At 46.9% G+C, this 20,205-nt stretch overlaps 2 protein-coding genes across 2 annotated transcripts in view; both read right to left on the reverse strand.

The window, feature by feature from the left end:
• The window catches only part of TMEM240 (transmembrane protein 240), a 32,257-nt gene extending 30,518 nt beyond the window's left edge, over nucleotides 1–1,739 (reverse strand). Inside the window, exon 1 of the mRNA XM_060276198.2 lies at nucleotides 1,334–1,739. The gene's annotated coding sequence lies outside the window, so the exon portion shown is untranslated. The remainder of the gene's footprint in view (nucleotides 1–1,333) is intronic.
• Nucleotides 1,740–6,610: 4,871 nt separating this feature from the next.
• Nucleotides 6,611–20,205, reverse strand: part of SSU72 (SSU72 homolog, RNA polymerase II CTD phosphatase) — a 46,404-nt gene continuing 32,809 nt past the window's right edge. The window contains exons 3-5 of the mRNA XM_035117738.3: nucleotides 13,229–13,368; nucleotides 9,434–9,552; nucleotides 6,611–7,335 (exon numbers count right to left, since the gene is read on the reverse strand). Of these exons, the coding sequence (XP_034973629.1) occupies nucleotides 7,234–7,335; nucleotides 9,434–9,552; nucleotides 13,229–13,368 (361 nt within the window). The 3' untranslated portion in view covers nucleotides 6,611–7,233. The remainder of the gene's footprint in view (nucleotides 7,336–9,433; nucleotides 9,553–13,228; nucleotides 13,369–20,205) is intronic.

Consider the following 20,205-nt stretch of genomic DNA (forward strand, 5'->3'; position numbering starts at 1 on the left):
GTCGACCACATCACAGCGGTGCACCGCCAACACCAGGCAGAGGAATTGATCCAGCCCCCAAAAATAATAATTTGTTGGGATTTTTTTGGAAGAAAAGCAAAACACGAAACCAAGTAAGAAATAAAAAACATGCAGAGAGAAAGAGAAGAGGGGGGTGGAAAGGAATAATAAAAGAGTAGATTCTGCTTCTGGGGCCATCAGATGACACTCCGGAGCTTCACGGCATCCTCTGCTCAAAATAAGGATCCATCCTTTTTTGGAGGGGGAAGGTATGGGTGAGCAATTGGTGCAAAGAAGACTGGGAGAGGGAAGGCTGTTAAAATTGCTTCCCCTTTCTGCTTCTCTCTTTTTCTCTCTCTCTCCTCCCCCCCCCCCCTAGCAGGGGGGAAAATGGAAGAAGGCGGCTGGCAAGATGAGATGCTGGTGGGCACGGGGTGGCGTCATGTTGGAGTCTTTTAAAAAGATAGTCGCCTGGTCTTGTTCCATTTGCTGGGGAGGAGAGGAGGGGGGGAGACCCATCGCTGGGAAGGAAACACACACACACACACACACACGAGAGAGAGAGAGAGAGAGAGAGAGAGAGAGAGAGAGAGAGAGAGACCCCAGGCTTTGCTGCCTGCCTGGATCTGCTGCTGTGGTTTTTTTTCCGGGGGGGGATGGAGAGGAGGAATGAAAAACCCCACAAAACGTGACCTGAGGATGGATTTTGGCAGCTTCTCCTTCTCCACCCACCCCCTTCTCTCTCTCTCTCTCTCTCTCTCTCTCTCTCTCTCTCTCTCTCTCTCTCTCTCTCTCTCTCTCTCTCTGTGACATTGAAGCTGGAATAAATACCTCCTGCACCATCTAAGTTAGATTTATTTTTGTTTAAAAATGTTTTTTAAGAGAGAGAAATTGTTTTTTTTAAAGACAACAACACGCGAGTGCTTTTGCGTCAGCTCATGCGAGTGCTCATGCGAAGTCAGCACGAACGATTCCCACCCCCACGCCACCCCAAAATTAAGCTCTTTAAATAATAATCATCATCATAATTAATCATAATCGTAGACCTCCTTTCCCCAGCCCGCCCGCCCGCCCACCGCACCAAGCCAGCCCCGCCCCGGGACTTTAAGATGTGGGACGGCAGGGTGGGTGGCACCCTCCTTTTGGGTGGGGTGGGGGGGCTCTCGCCGCTTGCAAGAAGGGGCTTGCAACTGGGTCTTGTCGATTTCATCCTAGGAAATTAGCAAGGCTTTTTTTTTTTTTTTTGCTCCCCCTGCTTGCGCGCACTCTCTCTCTCTCTCTCCCCTTCCCACCCACCCACCCACCCGCTTGCATAGAGAAAGGATTTTTTTACCTATTTGAGGTGGCGCCGCTCCATCTTAAATGCTCGTTGCTTAAGGAGGGGGGTGGGAGGAGGGACAGAGGTGGGGGGGGAGAAAGGGGGAAAAACCCTCCACGCTGCAGATCCTGTGCTCTCTGTGTGTCTGTTTACTAACCTCCCTCCCTCTCTCTCTCTGCACAAATTTCCCCTCTCTCCCTTCCTTTAATCAAAATGGTGCTTGATCAAATTTGGAATCCTTCTCTCTGCTCTCTCTCTCCTCCGTTCTGCCTTTTTTCCCTAGGATCTCTAGCTTGGTATTAGCACACCCAAAAAAGAAAGGGGGGTGGGAACCATCACACCTCTCCTATTTTGCCCTGGAAATCCCTGGTGGAAAAGAGGCTCCGTTCCTCTCTCTCTTTCTCTCGCACAAATCTTCACTGACACCTCTCACCTGGGGACGATAGTTGACACCACCACACCCACCCACAAAAGTGATTTCACCATCAGAAAGGGCTGGTTTTGTGTGCTGCTGCTGGTGGTGTTGTGAAAGGGTGCAGAATTAGAAAAGGAAGGAAATTTGAGTCGGGGGGGGGGTTGGAGGAAGGGAGGGGGTCTCGTTTATGGGTGGAGAATGTATTTCTCTCCATTGCAAAGTTACGACCCAAGCGCAAAAGGACACGAAGCACACCTCCGCTTCTTAGGCAGGGACCTGAGCAACCTCTCCCCATAAGGCTGAGAAATTGAGATTACCAGCTGTGTGAATTGCTGCTCTCGTGGGCGTCCTCTGCTGGGCGCTTTCGGTACGCTCAGAGATCAGGCTCACGAGAAATCGCTTGCTAGGCTAGAGATGGGAGCATATCTCGGCGGTCTGGGTTCCTTTCAATCATTCCCCCCCCCCAAAAAAAAACACCGATCCAATATTAAGTTCAGGTTGCTTCATTTGCACATCAGTATGCTTTAAAGGAAAAATGGATGGCTTGCAACCGAACGCTGTAGTCCTTGAAATTAGCAGGCACAAGTCACAACTCACTTAGGCCCCATTCATTTCAGTGGGTCTTCTCTGAGTCGTCCAAAACCCAGCAATGCAGGAATCACAGCTCAGTGACCCCTGACCGACCAATCTCTGCTGAAAACCGCCTTCCAAGGGAGTCTGTTCCACTGTCAAATCATCAGAAAGTTCCTCTTAAGGTTTAGTTGGAAGAAATGGAGAGAAGTGAAATCGACAGATCCATCCCTGGAACCAAGTTAATTTTATCATCCCCCATATTAAGCACCATATCTTATGCAAAACCATGTGCCTGTTTGTGCGCATAAACTACAGTCTATATGTGCACAGGGGGAGATGTGCAATCCATAGCTGATCTTAAGAGGCAGTATGGTGCAATGAGTAGAGCTTGGGAAAGCAGGTACTAGATGGGGGGGGGGGAACTGTCACTCTCCATATGTGTCCATTGAGGACAATGTTTAATTTTAATGATGCATCTGTATTTTGGCTCTTTGCAATACCCCGTAATAGGCAACTGGGGTCCCCCCGCTTCTCCTTACAAAAAGAGATTAAAACGAATTCAGGTGACAAATAAATTCCATGATTTGGCTGGAAGACATACATTTCCCTGAGATGAAATTCTTATTCAAGAGAAAAATAGGAACACACACACATACACGTTTTCCAAAAGCAAAACTATTGGAAGCCAAACAGGTGGGTGCCTCCCAGAGAGAAAATATTCATTTCAATTTCAAAATTATTATTATTATTTATTTTAACAGTGCAGCCTTATACACATTTATTCAGAGCTACATGCCCATGATTTTCATGGGCCTTACACCATCCCAGGTAAAGCATCCTGGGCAAGATCATTTGCCAGCCTAACACAGCAATCCTGGGCAAGATCATTTGCCAGTGAAGTCCCGCTGTGTTTAATGGTACTTACTCCCAGGTAAGATGCCGGAATAGGGTGGCAGTCTCTGCATAGCAGGCCCTACCCAACCCTAGAGAGCTTAAGTGTATTGCCGGCGCTAGCCCTACTCAGATTAGACCCACTGAGCATGGCTAACTCAGTTTAAGCGTTGCTTACACAAGCCAGAGGCCTCAAATATCTGAAAGTCTGTCTCCATCCGTACTGACCTTTTTAAGACTGGTAGAGGAGGTCCTCTTGGTAGCGCTGCCACCCACAGAGGTTTGGGAATTTGGAACACAGGATATGGGCTTCTCTGCAGCAGCTCCCAGATTGCGGCACTCTGAACCTACAGAGATGCACCTTGCATCTACCATGAGCTAAAAACACACCCCTTTGACCCTTAAGGTTTTATGTGTGTGAAAGAGAAACACCTCTTCTGCTGAATTTATTGGGCTGCGTTATTTTGATTATGTATTTTGGTTTTTATATGATTTTTTTTATGTTGTTACCGCCCAGAGACCTGCGAGTATTAAGCGGTATAAAAATTTAATAACCAATAATAAAAAATGTCAATCCTACTCAAGAGTCATCAAAATTTAACGGACAGGACTAATCTAGGTGCATTGCTTCCAAAGGCTGTGCACTTAGTGGAAGAAAACTCAAATGGCTCTGTTCCATTTTGAACTGTTTTATTTGTTTCGACGATTACATCGGCTTTATTTGTTTTGTTCAGAAGCATTTTTAAAACCACCTAATATATTTTAAAATCTCCAAGTGGTATAGGCTACATGCAATAGAAAAGCAAGATAGCCTAAAAATCAATAAAACAGGATAGAAAACTGGAGAGTCAAAGGGTTCACTCACATAAATCAGTGCCCAGTCCTATGGGTCAAGGAAATTCTGGACAAAAAGAGAAGTCTTTACAATATGTGGGAGGCACCAGATGGTTGCTATTTCATGTATGGCAAGGGGACGAACATGACACAGAATGTTTTCATCTGTTTTTTTAAATATATATATACCTCGATAACTGCATTTTTGAAGCCTGCCCTATGGTGAAGCGGGTTGGGGTAACAAATATTACAGATAAATACAAACACAAACCTCAACAGCTTATCAGGCATTTTGGTCAAGCCTCTTGAGTTGCTGTGAATCAAAGACTTGGAAAACACAGAGAAGCAAGCTGTGGGTCAGGAACCCCTTTCTGCCACCTCCTGTCCTTAAACTAGGAGCACAGATCATGTGAGGATCAGCTGGAGCAGGCTTGCCAAAAGCCACTGGTCCAGAGCCCAAATTAGGAAAGAACAGTGGAGATCAAGGATGCTCAGTCATTAGGAGCAGAAATCTATCGCTAGCTGGCAACAGGAGTCATTCGGAGCCAGGTTTCGGTCTGTAAATTGGAGAGTTTTTTGTTAAAAAAAACTCAACACTCTCTAAAACTGAATCCAGAGAATCAAGACTCTGCTCAGACCACACTCCCCTATTCTTCATCCTGTATACATATATATTTAAATGGTACCTTTTCTATTTCTCTTAATTCAGGAGCCCAAGAAATTGTCCAATACCAGGTCAGGCTAAAGATGAGTCAAATCTGTCAGTTTCATTTTCTCTCATTTTCCCAGTGTTTCCAAACTTAGGTTCAGTTTTAAACCAAATGTCCTGATGGAAATTCAGCAGCATTTGCATGCAATTTTCTCCCAATATATGCCCTATTTATTTCACTACTATATGCAGCTTTATGCGTGAAAAGATGCTCTTGGGAGACATTGTTTGGTTGGAGAACTGAACCTGCAATCTTAGGAGAAGCACACGCTTTGAACTGCGGTTCTGTTTTGGTCCTCTCGTTTCAGGAACTTGGGAGTTCCACATGAAAATGCGAACCCAACCCAATTTCTCCCCCAACCCCTAGGAGAGGTTATCTGCTCATCAAGTCCTGTGCTTTTGACCCTAGCACAGGCATCCCCAAACAATCCCCGAGTTTGGGGATGCGTGCCCTAGCAGAATCTCTCCATGGATCTCAACAAGCACAGGCCTTTCCCATCACCCAGTGGAGGCTGGTTCAGTGGGGAGAATAGGGCATTGCTCCACTAAGCGCAGCCTGATCTCAGTCAGCCTACTATAAAGGTTCTTGTAAAGTGGCAACAAATTAATGTAAGTGATGGGCTCTGCAAATGCCCAGTATTATTAATTGTTGTTCTATCATTGGCAACTTGTGTCCCTTCAGAAACCCAGACTGAAAATTATGGCATGTGTGCCATACAAACTGCTATAAAGTTTCCAAGTGTCCAAAGCGATGTGTGAATCTAATCTATCTATCTATCTATCTATCTATCTATCTATCTCTAAGGCCCATTGTAGGATTCCCTTCCCCCTGCCACACACAGCATAATCCATTAAGTTTGTGGAGTGTTGCCATGTTCTTGTAACAAATTAGGACAGCTCATCACTTTATGCTCATGTTTGCCACTCTCAAAATTTATCCTGAAAGGTATTTGTTGCTGTTGGAAGGATTCCCGATCTTGAAATGTCCCAAGGTCAGAACGGATCTTGATAAGGTACCTTTGAGTGGCAGAATTCACTGCGAATTAATAGCAAGATGCCCAGTGCATAATGGTAATTCCAGAGGCTGCAAACCCAGAGCAAATGAATGAGTTATAGTCAAACACTAAAAGGTATTTAAAACAGCCAGATTCTTTCCTTTCAGCGTACAGTAGCTCCATTCTAGCTGTATTCAAACTACATAAGTTTGAGTAAAGCAGAAGTTGGAGAAACATTGAAGGATTTGTTTTTAATCAGCACCTTTTAACAAGGAAAAAAAGCAGAGATGGGTACAGCACAAAAGCTAACACCAAAAAACTAAAACAGGACATATTTCAGTTTCCTTCACACTGTACTCAAGCCTTGTTGTAAACTGTCATGTCCCCTCTTTGGGTCAACCCCGCCTACTTTACTCAAACCTCTGCCATTGTTGAAAATTGCCACATTTTCCATTTCCCTCTGTCCCTGCTGTTGTTTAAAACAGGCACTTGTTTTCCTTACAGTGTAACTCCCTTCTCACTGTACTCAAACTTCTGTCTCTTCCATTCCTTATTGCCTCATGTGAGGATACAGGATGCGGAACCCTCAAATACTCCAGCGTATGAAGGTACTTTACTCAAACACCTGCCATTGTTTAAAACCACCACTTTCCCCATCAGTTTCTCCCTCATCTCACTCTCATGCCGTGGTCGCTCTTGTGCAACCTGTCTTCAGTCTTGCTCCCCTACCACACCCTAGCTTCATGCATTTCGAGGGTTGTGACGTGGCACTGCAATTCCTCCAACAGCGGCTGTGCGACGATAACCTTGCATGTTTACTATATAGGAGGATATATTACACATTGCCATAAGGAACATAAGGAACAGGACAGAAATGGCGCAGTTTATATTTATTAGACACTTCCAATTTTCATTCCTATTATTATACAGATATTAATTGTCCCATTCATACCTTTGCATATCCCAGCCGTTCAGTTCTGTTGCATTAAAAGAAAAGCATCTCCCCTGCACTGCCGCCTCCCCCAATACCCAATAACTGAAATATGATATTTATGGTGGAAAATATAAATGATATCATCTGCATATATTCTCTTTATAATTAAAACCCTACTTATAACAATTAAAGCAGGGCATCCAATAGAGGGAGGTGGGAAGAGAGGAGACAGGGGAAGAGTTAAACAAAACCTTGATTTCTTTTTCTTTTTTAAAAAATCTCTTAAATAAAGCAGCGTTTCATGTAAAGAATTTCTTTCATTTTATACACACAAAGTTTGTTTGCGTTTCTGCGTGGAAACATCCCACAAACAATTTAAAAAATAACAAAAACAAACAAACACTCGCGCAGGTTGGGGAGAAAAATTAAACAGCAACAATGGAAGAGGTTGTTAAGTCGACTTCTCCAAGAGGAAGGGAGAAAACAGTCCAGTAGATTCAGAACTAACACATGCTTCTTCTTTCGTCTGCAAGTAAGGCCTAAGAGGAAGAGGCGGGCGTGCTTTTAATAAAAGCAGACCGTGTGCAGAAAAGTCCTTCCACTTTTCTCTTCAAATTCTTGTAACAGCTCGTCTATTTCATTTTCCATATCTTCTGTATGCTGTATCTGGAAACAAACAGGCAAGAGGGGAAGCGTTAGGGCTCACGTATTTATTTTGAAAGGAGGGTTGTGCTGCTCTGTTCTCTTACAAAAAAGAGAAGTGCAAACAAAAGAAAAACCTCAATGGAAAGCACCCATCGAAGAAGAGGTGTCCCGCTGCCACCCGCCCTAAAAGAAGCACTTTTCCTGTGCACCGGGAGGGCAGACACCCCTTCTGGACGATGTCTGCTACAATAAGACCATGTGCTATCATCTCTAACAGGTGCGGGGAAACCTTTGGCCCTACAGGTGTTGCTGAACTGGGATAGTCAACATGGTGCCCTTCAGACACTTAAGCAGAGGTTGGATGGCCATCTGCCATGAATGCTCTAGCTGAGATGCCTGCATTGCAGGGATTTGGACTAGATGACCCTTGGGAGCCCCTTGCAACTCTTACGATTCCATGATCTCCCATCAGCCCCAGCCAGCAGGGCCAAATGTTGGGAGTTATGGGAACTGCATTCCAAAACACGTGGAAGGCACTGCGTTGGCTAGCCCCACGCCTAAGAAAGCCATATAAGCCTTGCAAAAGGAACAGACCCCAGGACTGTCCCCCAAGCCAGCATTCTTCAACTGTGGGCCCCAACACTGGCTAAGCAGGCTGGGTGATGGAAGTTCTGGAGCATCTGGAAAGACCAGGTTTCCAGGTTGAAGAGCATGGCTCTAAACCACTGTGACTTTTTATATATTCTAACAGCCTCTGGACCTGCTTAGAAATCACACACCACCGGGAGTGAAAGCAGCCTTTCCCCATTTGACCCAAACAAAGCGCCTCCAGACTTGACAAGCGGACAAAGAGCTCAAGCCTTTCTTTCATTTTTCCCGTTACTCCATTCAGATGCAGGTGGAGTGGCCTAGTTTCTGCAGGAGTGGGACCCCGTGGAGAGGAGAGTTCTATTCCCAAGTCTGCCCTGGGCTGGCTGACCCACTTTTTTAAAAAAAAACAAAAAAACACCACAGAAGTGAGCTGGTTTCTTTTCTTCTCTTTGAAGCAGAGAAGATGCCTCAGCTCCGTTCAAGGTTTGGGGTTTCGCCTTAATTCCCTACACGCTCACAATGGCAGGCTGGGCAGGTAAAAAGCCACAGTGGCTGCAAATACAACGCCCTTTGCTCAAATTGTGCACAGAGCAAGCAACACCCTGGAAGGGAGCATAGTGGGTCAATGGGTGGAGGGAGGGGACTTCCATGCTTGCCTCCTAGCTAGATTCTACAGCAGGGTTGGGAAACTGGGGGCCAAACACAACCCTTCAAGCTTCCTCTCTCCCTGGGCACCCTTCTTAGTGGCTCTGCTTGGCACCCTTCCTTGAGTGTTTTGGCCTGGATAGAAAGCGCCCTTGAAACCGTGATAATGCCTCTTGCTTGCTAGGGTGGAGGATAGAGAGGCGAGAGCCGCTCCTTTGGTGTTCCAGCTGCTTTCGCCCTCTGGCTGCGGCCGCTCTGGCAAGCGGCCCTCGGAAGGTTGCCCAGGAAGGAAGGCAGCTTGCCTTACGATTTTGTGCACATGTCCCGAGATAGCGCTCTTTCTCACACACACAGGGCTGCCAAAGGTAAGAACTGGCTGTGCGATCTGAACTTCCCAAGCAGATGCTGGGCATGAATGGGAGGGAGGTGTAGCCTCCGGCTTCAGATCACGCTGGAGCACAGATCTTCAACCTTTCCAGAGCCAGCACAAATGCATCGGGGGCCCCATTGCTTCAGCATTTGCATGGTAGAAGTGCTCCCGTTGCAGCCTGCCTTGGATCACGGCAGCGGCCCACTGGTGGTTCCTAACTCACCAGCAGAAGGCCTCTGTCCTGGAGGGACCGGGCCAGCTGCTGCAAGGCTGCTGGTCCAGGTGGGTGTCTTTATGGATAGCGAGGAATGGAACAGCCATGTTCAGGGGCAGTGTACCTCTGAGCAGCAGGGAGGGGAAGCGTTTCACTTTCACACCTTGCCTGTGAGCTTCATAGAAGTTTCTTGGGAGCAGAAGGACTTAGCAGGGGTTCAAAATCACCACAGGGGAAAGGCATCCTCTGGTAGCCCAAAGAGGAGATTGGAGTAAAAAGGTTAAAATAAAAATACTTACACATTGACATAGTTCGCAGATAAGGAAAGCTCCCAGCGTTGCCTCTTCGTGATTATCCTGAATGTCCACGTTGATCACATGTACAGGTTGGCATGTCTCCTGTTCTCTAGAATTTAAGTCTGAGGTGCAAAAACAAAGAAAATTGGTTTTGGGTGCAGGTGGAAAGCAAGCCTTCAAACTGGCAGTAGGGAACTCGTGTCTGCTCTGGATGTTGTTGGGAGTCTGATTCCTATCAGCCCCAGCAGGTGCTGGCCGACAGTCGGGGCTGACGAGGAGTTGGGGGTCCAACAACATCTGGGGGGGGGTGCCAGGTTAGCGAAGGCGGCATCAGGAGAAGGAAGGGAGCAACATTTGCATGTCTTGGGCCAATGGAATTAAAATAATGCAAAGCCTCTTAAGGAGCGCAGGAAGTGGCCTCAGACAAGTCCGCACTCTGCCTGTCTAGGAACTCAACTGCCAGTGGCTTTCCACAAATGCAGGCCGCTCCTTCCCACTGCTTGCTGCCCAAGCTATTTAAAACAGGAGATGTTGGAGTCTGAACCTTGGACAAAGTAGGGCCTCTGCCACTGAGCTAAGGCCTCTTTCCCCAGGGCTCTTTGAAGAAACACTCCTTGCATTGGGCCTGACAGCAGCACGGACGTTGGTGGAATTCCAATTTTGAGACTTCTAATCTGGTGGCATCTTGGCTGGTTCTTTTTAATGTAAAGATCGGGGAACCAAATGTGGCCCTCTATAAACTCTGGCCCTTGGGCCCCAAGCAACAACCTGCTCCAAACTCTCCTGGAGTGCTTCTGCGTGGCTGGAATGTGTCCTTGAGTTGTTTTTAACTATTTTTTAAAAAGGTAACACACTGACATTCATTGCTCTGCCCACGTTTGTCTCAAGCCTCGCCCACCACTTGCATGTGGCCCCCAGAAGGGCGCTGAGAAGGGAATGTGGGCCTAGGTTTGAAAAAGGTCTCCTGCCCGTGTTGTACTGCATCTCTCTTAATATAACTACATTTTCTCTTGTTCTACCAAGGGAACCCACAGCAGGACAAGAGATTTGTTTATTTTTAAGACTGGTGTGCGGACAACACCATCACATACACGGATCCGGCACGGTCAAAAAGACACGGTTTCCCAGGCAGCGTTAAGGAGCCTCAAGATGCTGACCTGCAAATGTAAAGCTCAGAAACTGGTCCACCGCCCCCCTCCCCCTCCCTGAACAGTGTTTCCAGCAGATCAGGCCAAACAAAGCGAAGCAGCCCAGCTTAAAAATCTCATCATCTGTTCATAGCGGGGACTTCCAGCGGGGATTCGGGCTCTCTCCTGTGCCACTTATGTGAAGAATTGCATGCAGAAGAGAGAGGGAAGAGGGTAAAGAAAGTGGAAATTAGCAAGCAGGCGGCCTTCGCCTTCCCCAACTGCTGCAAAATGAACCCTCTGTCTCAAGGAGGACAACTCCCCCCGAAGCAAAGAGTGAAGATTTCATTCATCTCTCGGCACAGCGACTCATTAAGGAAACCAGCGAAGGCTCCAAGACGGCTCCCTGTAATGCACTCTGAGCTCTGCGGCAACTGAGTGGACAGCCCTGGAGTGAAGGCAGAGCCTGGCCGGTGAGGAACCCACCTTGCCCCTGGACATTTTTTATTTATGAGACACCACAGTGTCCGCTCGGCTGCTTCCTAAATTTGAAGATCTGCCACATCCTAGCGGGGGCGAGGCAAAGCCAGGGAGCTGGAGAGACGATGAGCGGCAGATCTGCCAACACCACCAACCAGGCTTAGCCAGAGTTGCTGCACGGGGGTTGTGTAAATGCCTAGTTTAAATTTTAAAAGCGAGGTAGAGCCACATTTAACAGCAAGTCCTATACCATGCTGCTGCTTACAGACCTGGCTTACCATAACCTAGAAGGGGCTCCTGCCTGAAACAACAGGCGGTTTTGGTTTTGTACAGGGCTTTGTGTGCCCTTAAACTAGAACATGGCCTTCATCGTCAGGGACCTGTCGAGTTCCTTAACCTAGCCAGGAGCCTCAATAAGAGCCTGGCTGCTGGGTCAGCCCAAGCATCCTGGAACAGTCTAGCATTCTGTTCTTATTTCAGCCAACCACAGGAGCCTCTATGGCAGTGGGTCCCCAGCTGTTGTTGGACTACAACTCCCATCATTCCCAGCCACTGGTCCTGCTAGTCAGGGATGATGAGAGTTGTAGTCCAGCAACAGCTGGAGACCCAAGTTTGAGAAAGTGTGACAGTGCCTCTTCCCGCTTGTGATTCAGAAAAGGCCATCCTTTTCTCCTCACCCTTGCAATGGCTGCCTGCTGGCCTCACTCTCTTTGTCTCTTTGTCTGGGCAGTGCGGTCACTGTGGGCATGTTCTCCCCCTCTGCACTGTGCCTCCAAATGCCAGTTACTTGCAGGGCACTTCTTATGAGTGACAGAGAGGGAGGACAATTGCCTTTCTGCAACCATCTCTTTGGCCACTGTGGGATATAAGAAGGTGGAACTAGACAGACCTTTGGACCCAGTGATGCCCTTCTGATGAACTCAGGGAGAGGGCAAACGAATGTGCAGGGACAACAGTGGGCCCATTCCATTGTGAGGAAGGCCCAGACCTAAGATGGCCACATGGCCTACTTTCCAGAGGGCAGTCCTCTATTTGAAGAGCAGCCTGTCCCATGCGTGGTTTGTAAAGACAACCACAGGAAGGGAGAGGAGGGGCCCTTGAAGCTGCTTATCAATGGAGACCAGATGCAAATCTGTGCTCTCTCCTGTCTCCTGTTTTGGGGATATGCAAGCTGCCATTGGGACTTCACCCAGCAAATAAGACTGCTGGACCAAGGAGGCCTACCTCCATATCCTTGCTCAGCCACAAAAGTCAATGAGTCAAGAGCTGGCCAATAATCTGCTCTGAAGCCTAACCCCAGGCTGATGCAAGGGTGAAGCAGAAATAATCCAATGCATAGATTCCCAGGCCTCTTTGGAGGAACAGCAGGATCACAGAGCAGCACTAACAGGAATGCAGCGTCACTGCAGAAACCTAATTGGATTTGCATTCGGTTGGTCCCACTGCAGAACAGTGTTTGGGGGGGTGGGGGAAGGTGCTTCCTAGGTCTGTAGTTCCCAGGAAGGATTCTCTCTTAGAAACTTCTGCTGAACCACAGGACACACAACCCCATCTGAGTTTGAGCCCAGATTGTTTCCATCACATGTTTACGCCATCCCTTCTTCAGAGAGTCGGGGTGGTGGTGGTGGTAAGCAGTCCCCACTGCCACTCTCAACCCCCGTTGAGCTTTTGAGTTGGAAAGGTCTTTAAAGGTGGAGACCAACCCCCTGATTGATGGATGTTCTGCATCACAAGTACAGGTGGCCACCCAGCCTCTGTGAAAAATTTGCCCTCCAGCAAATGCATCCTTGTGACAACCCCTGCAAAGTGGGCCAGAAAGGAAAAGAGCGACTGATTGCAGGTCACACCGCAAGCTTGAGAAGTGAACAGCGATTTGAACCAAAGTCTCTGTTGTCCTTGTCCAATATGCCAACAACTAAGGAGCAGTGGTGAATGTTCTTTAGATCAGGGGCCACCTTCCCTTACAAGGAGCATTCTGGGGGCCAGAGGCAAAACACACAAACACGCCTCTCTCTCCATTCAGGCAAGCTAGAGGGATGAACAGTTCAAGGACACATTCCAGTTATGTTAGAAGAATTCCAGGAGGGTTGTGGCCCAGGGTGTGCCGGAAGGCCATATTCAGCCCAGCCCACTCCTGGCACCATAGCATACTGCTCCTTGCCATTAAAGCAAACAACTTTCATCTCCTTACCTTCTACTACTTGATCATAGACCCTTTCTTCGCACGTCAAGATCAAATCAAAGACGTCTTTACAGTTCTGGAATCTCTCCGGCCGTGGCTTGATCCGCTTGTTTCTGTCCAACATGTGCAAAATCCCGTTCTGTGTATAGCTGAGGTTACCAGGGTTAAGGAACTTACAAGTCAAAAAGGTTGCTGTCGTTGGGGTTGATTTTAGTGGGTTACATTTTGTTTGTTTGGGAATCACTTAGGACAGTTGTGGGGGGTGGGGAATAAGGTAAATTTGGAACAAGCGATCCCAAGAATCATCTTTTTTCCCCTTGCCCTCTCAAGTTTAACTCTGTGGACGTACAAGACAATCCCTTGTGCTCCTCCTAGGATAAGACATCTCTATGTGATAAAATAAGGCTTAGAGATCAAAGAAGCCTTGAAATGGTTTAGCTGATTAAAATGACAAGTGTGTGGATTGAATTTGCACACAGGTAAAACATTTCTCATACAAGAAACACCACATCATTTTTTTCTGTAATGCACACCATAGCAGCCGGCTTCATGGAAACAGAACCCCCACCTATCTGACAGAGAAGGGGGAAAGCCCTCTTTTTTATGACGATGCTTGCTACCTCAATTTTTTTATAAGCTCTTCTGTTGTAAAATAAAATTTAAAAAAGCTTCATTTTGCTTTTAAAATCTCCCTGGCACTCTTGGTAGTCACAAGGACTAGCAACTTGCTTTCTTGCAAACCAAGGTGAATAGTCAGGAACCTGAGATTTCACACGCATCGACTTGATCCAATGCACTGTCTACAGCTGGAAATGGGGGACCTGAAAATCTTAAAACAGCCATCTCCAAACCAGTGTCCTTGTGCTGTTATGGTCTACGAGACCACCAGGCCCGTCCATCAAAGCCAGTGACTGGGGATGAGGAGGAGATGGAATCCAGTATCTGCAGCAGCCCCTGGTTCCTGATCCCTGAATTAAACAATGAAGCCCCAATAGCATCACATCAAAGTCCATATAACCACATTCACTTGTTATCCGATCACAACCACTTTTGTCCCAACCTCCTCCTTTGCCAAGTCCTGAGCAGCAGGCATCTATCTTTCCACTAATGCCCCCCAACCCCAGCTAAGTACATCAAATGGAGTTCAAAGATTATCAAATGTGCCGGCCCGATGTGAAAAAGGCTGTCTGAAAAGTCAAATTCTATTGCCAATTACTTTTTTCTTTTGCAGGTAGGCATTACAGGGACACGGGTGCTGCTGTGGGTTAAACCACTGAGCCTACAACTCCCATGATCCCTAGCTAGCAGGACCCGTGGTCAGGGATGATGGGAATTGTAGTCTCAAAACATCTGGAGGGCCGAGGTTGAGGAAGCGTGATATAGATGATGCTGGATGGGGCTGATGGGAGCTGGAGTCCCTCAATTTCTGAAGGGCCGCAGGCTAGTCACAGCCCTACCATAACATTTTCTAATGGCTGCGTTTGCAGCAGAGTATGTCACAGGCCAGTTTGCATGCAACACTAAGCCATGGTTTAAAATAAAACTATGGTTTGACGCGCACGAGCACTTTGCTGGCAACTGTGCAGAACAGGGGAAGAAACAAGCCAGTCTGGCTCACTGTGATAATGCAACCCTGCACTTGTGGTTCATCTCCTCCAAATCAATCATGAGCCACAAGCCAATAACACATTGTGGTTTACTTTTCGTGAGTTGCTTACAGCAGGAATGGGGAACCTTTGCTCCCCTCACCCAGGCTCCTGCTCACCAATGTTTTAGACAACAGCTCCCATCAGCCCCAGCCAACATGGCCCAAAGTCAGCAATGATGGGAATTGTGGTCCAAACAGATCTTAAAGGCCACGGGTTCCCCATCCCTGGTTTAGAGGGAAACAAACCACAAGCCCAGGTTTGAACATGGCAAGAAGTCAGGCTCCCAGGTTATTTCCTCCCCTGAATGGCCCAGTTAGGAGCAGGGGAGGGGCAAAGTGGTCGTGAGGGTTACAAACCAGAGTTTTATTTTAAACCATTGCTTCACTTTGTGTATAAATCGAGCCAAGGCCACCATTGTGTGGTTCAAAATAGTCTCTTGGGCGGGGGGAGAAACTCACCTTTGTCCCACCCAGTCTATGGAGAATCTGCCCTGTGGGCCAGAGCCCCAGTCCAGTTCTCCCAGAGCAAAGAGATTTGCAAGGTAGCGATTATCATTCCCCCCATGGTGAAAGTTTGCCAAGTTTTACATGCAGCTAAGATTTCACCACCACCACCATTCCAGCAACCCGCAGTGCAGACACCACTTTTGGGGGCTGTATGCTCAACAGAAACCTACAGTGCATCCCAGCTCCTCAAGTGTAGCTGTATGACGCACCTGTGCGCAAAACATCTGTCTCGTTCACCGTTTCGGAGCAGGGGCATGGATAAGAGGCATCTCGTGGTCAGAAGAGCAGAACCGAGTCCTTGTATTTTCACTGCTGCATCCCTTCTGGAACATGTTTATCTTCCTTCTCTTATCTTCTCCCAGAGATTGAGGGCAACTAGTACAGAACTATCTGGGAACGTTTTGCCTGTGTTATCCCACCACCAACCCATCTTCTTCTATTGATGCAGCAAAATCTGTTATTTTTCAAAGCAAACCCTCTGTGTTATTTTAGTAGGAAGTAATTCCCATCAAGTTCAGCTCACTCAAGAGATAAATCAGCACAGAATTCCCTTAGATGCTCCCGTTTTTGAGGAATGACAGTGGTGGGGAAGGAATGTCAAGTAACTACTTCATATTGTTAAAAAAAGTTTAATCTAATTTGATTCTAGCAAATTATTACTATTGATAATAATAAATCGGTAATAATAAATCTATGATGTTCTTTCAAACAGTCATATGTCAGTTTTCTGTTTGGATTAAGTCAGGCATTAGTGAAACTCAAATTTTAGCATCCCAATTCTTGTTTTTCTTTCATTTATTGATGGGGGGGTCACATTTCTAGTCATACAATCATAGAACTGTAGAACTGGAAGGGACTGCGAGGGGTCATCTAGTCCAACCCTCTGCAATGCAGGAATCTTTTGCCCAACATGGGGCTTGAACCCATGACCCTGATATTAAGAGTCTCATGTTCTAAAGCAGGCATCCCCAAACTGCGGCCTTCCAGATGTTTTGGCCTACAACTCCCATGATTCCTAACTAACAGGACCAGTGGTCGGGGAAGATGGGAATTGTAGTCCAAAACATCTGGCGGGCCGAAGTTTGGGGATGCCTGCTAAAAGAATGAACCCTTAAGACTGTGAAGATGAACTCAAAGCCTTATCAGCAATGCCTGTGGAAATCTCAAAAAACGAAACAAAAACCCAAACACAAGTGAATCCTAGACAGGAGCTCCAGTGATGAGAAGTCAGAGTTACTAGCAAAGCTGAAATAAATTAAATGATATCAGAAAACATGTTGTATAAGAAGGCATCAAAATGAATCAGTTAAGGCTTTTAAGGGGGGCTATAAACTAAGGGCCTTTTAAAAACAATTTCCGCTCTGCAATTTTACTCTGCAAAGGGAGGCTGAATATTCCCTTCCAGTGCAACCAAGGGCTGTCAATCTAGCACATGAAACCTGTCATATTAAGGTGTATAATAGATAATTAGTGATAACCTGATCTCCTAATCTTCCTAAACTCCTGCTTATTAAGAGAGTGAGCCAACTTTTTTTTCCAGACCCTGATGTGGCACTTTGGAAAACAGCCCAAATTGCTCCTAACCTATTCAGAGGATGCCCAAATCAGCTTAGGGTTTCCAGCCAAATCCTGATTCCAAGAGGTGAATCATTCCTCCCCCTAATTCACTATTTTGGGGTAATTTTAAAAGAAGTTTTAAACTCCCCCCCCCCTTTGATGGAATTGGGTGAAATGTGCAGGCACAGTAAGTAGCCCCACCTGATTTTCTTCCTTGCGGCTTTGTGAGAAATGCGTTTTGCTATGTAAAAGGTATATATATTGGGAGAGGCGCCTCTAGGAAGGTAACCTGCAAAATTTCAGAAGGATGGGTCCAAGGGCTAGCGAGTTGCAATGGAGGAGAAAAGGAAGTACTTAGGCTCACATCCTGCTCAGTTGCCAACAAAAGTCACAGAAACTAGGGGCAAGGCCGATTTGACAGGAATGGGTGCGTGAGCATGTGGAACAGAAGCAGAAAGACTAGGGTTCTCAGCATTTTTAAGCAAGTGCCGCTAGCAAAGAGCACAGGACAATAAGACATTTGCACGTTACTTCAACACTTCTCCTCTAAAGCACTGTGATATGTGACCCCGGTCACATCACTCCTTGGCATGTCTCCCTACATGGCAAGCTTGGGGAGAAAACATTTCCCATTTTTGCAGGCCCGTTGCCCGCAGTGTGCATGTGGGGGGGAGGGGGTTTCTAAAACATCCAAATCTATGAAGCGTTCCGGGTAACTTTGGGACACTCCGGAGAGACTGCCCTAAGCTCAGACAAGTAGCTCACTTGGGATCCATCTAAATATGGCCTTGCCTCCTACCACGCTGCAAGAGAATTCGCACCCACGGCATCCTCACTTCAGAAGGAAGCTGACAAGCCAGATAACTGATCTATCCAGCTCTTTGGTTGCTGGCAAGCATATAGGGCCTGTCTACAATACCAGCTTCACCATGCCACTAGTGAAGTGTCAAGACTAGGACCTGAGAGTCTAGGGTTCAAAGCCCCACTTAGCCATGGTGAAGCTCACTGGGTTGCACCCTGGGGCCAGGCACCTTCTCTGTGCAACCTACCTCACAGGGTTGTTGTGAGGATAACAGGCGAGGCGCATGTCTGCCACCTTGAGCTTCTCGGAGGAAAAAGGTGGGATATTCATGCTGTTACTTTGCTTTGCTGCAGAGAAGGAAATCCTTGTGGCGTGCCCCAACTTCTTCCTATATACTTAAAAAAAAAATAAACAACCCATAATGCTCCTGGGTCCAAGATGATAATACTTAACGCCAAGAGCCCTGCTAAAAGCAGACCAAGGATCTTCCAGCCTAACCCTCCCAGTGGTGCCAGGTTTCCAAGCAGCCCACATCCAAAACATGAATGTGATTGGCTGCCAGTTGTGGTGTGGCCCTACAGGTATACTGCTGCTGAGTCTGGAGGCTCCATTCCATTGGGCTACTCTCAAAAAGCTTGGCCTAGTCATAGCTGTGTCTTAACCCCCCTCTAAAGGGCATTCTGGCAAGGAGCTGCCCCTTACATTGCGGATGTGACAGCATTGCAGCATTGTCTGTGCCCCTCTCCCACCCCAAGCAAGGAAGGGACAGAGGCAGTCCTATGGCAGCGATGGGGGAGCTGCAGTCCTCCAGATGTCTCTGGGCTACCAACTCCCATCATCCCTGACTGTTAGCTGTGCTGGACGGACATGAGTCCAAAGTTGGAGTCCAACGTCTGGAGATTTATCATCCTTGTCCTGCCACAAGCAAGGCAGCCCCCTTTCCATCAACTGTCTAGCTGCCACAAGAGTATTTCTTCTTCACACTAGGAACAAAATCCTCCTCTCGTGGAAATCTTTCAACCCCAGCTGGCCATTACAAGAATCCAGTAATTGAGGAATAAAGCCCAATGTTGCTTTTCTCCTCCTCCTCCTCCTTCCTTTCCTGTTGTGACTTTTAAGACTGTATGCCTAAGGACTGAGACTGTCTTATCACTGGCATTTGTAAGCAGCTGGCTGAACAGCAAAGTAAACATAAAAAAAGCAGCTCTCAGTAAAATAAAATGGCAAGGGACCATTGCTGCACACACCTCACTTGCTTTGCATAATTATAAGTTAATCAGGAAGTGTATTTTTGTTAAGTTATTCATGACCCCAAACTAGCGCATTATTGGGTAGACGTAGGAATGCATTTCACAGGGCATGCACTGAAGTAGTTGTTCTTGCTCCACGGAGAGCTAACCGGCAGTAAGGTGAACACTACTGTTAAGATTAAGTGAGAAATGGCTGCCAAATATATTTCCCCCAACTTTGGGACTGGCAGAAGCTGCCAAAGGCTTAAAATGGATTTCCTGCAGCGACATAGGAAGCTATTTGGCCACAGAAATGATTACAGGGGGCTGCATCCAACATTCTCTGCCCACTAATGCAAGACCCCTTTGCACGATGGATGGCAGTTTTAAAGCTGGCACAACAAAGGAATCCAACACAAGAAGTTGTGCTGGCAGAAGCTTGTTGTGCAATCCATAGTGCAACTATCTAAGGGAATGTACTCAATGTTTCCCATTGCACAACCAGTTATACCAGTGCAGTGAGTATACTGTTAAGTGACTTAAACCTAGTGCTACGGTAGTGAACACATCCCAGGGTTTCCACAAGTGTGGGGTTGCTAGGGCTTGCAGCTGGGTGCAAAGGGTGGATACTACAATATTGGCAACTGAGGACTGGTTCGACCTGAAATATGAAACTCACTTTTGAATCTGTTTTTATTACTGTATACTTCTTCCTCCTCACTTTGCCCCCCACCCTTTAAAGAAACAACTGAAAAGACAGTGGTGGCACCCCCAGTGCGATTCACGTTATTTCATCCTTCACCAAGATGAAAGTAACTTAAGAAAATCTGTTCACCTTCATTTTTCCTTGCCAATGTTTTCCCCCATCTCCTCTCCCATCATCATCATCTGCCCCACAACTGAGTTAGGATTGTTGTCTCCTTGGGGCAGGGACCTGCTTTTGCTTCCCCTCAACTCAACTCAACTCACCAGTTGAAGACAGAAAGGCTGCAGAAGCATTTGTGATTAAAGACCTCCTGATCTCTCTAGCTTTTCCTCAAATCTTGTAAGACTTTCCTCACTTCTCTCCACCAACAGCAGATGCTGCAAAGCTTCCTCTTTGCAGGACAACTTGACGTCATAAATCTAACGCAGATTTCTCTCTCTCTCTCTCTCGGAATGCTGTTGGTTCAGGAGTTTGTAAAGGGAAGGTGGGGTTTGAAGTTTCGGTTGGAGAGAGTATTAACTGTAATACTATGCTTTA

This window comes from Zootoca vivipara, chromosome 6 (assembly GCF_965207765.1).
Source record: "Zootoca vivipara chromosome 6, rZooViv2.hap1.1, whole genome shotgun sequence".
In the NCBI taxonomy this organism is placed as follows: domain Eukaryota; kingdom Metazoa; phylum Chordata; class Lepidosauria; order Squamata; family Lacertidae; genus Zootoca; species Zootoca vivipara.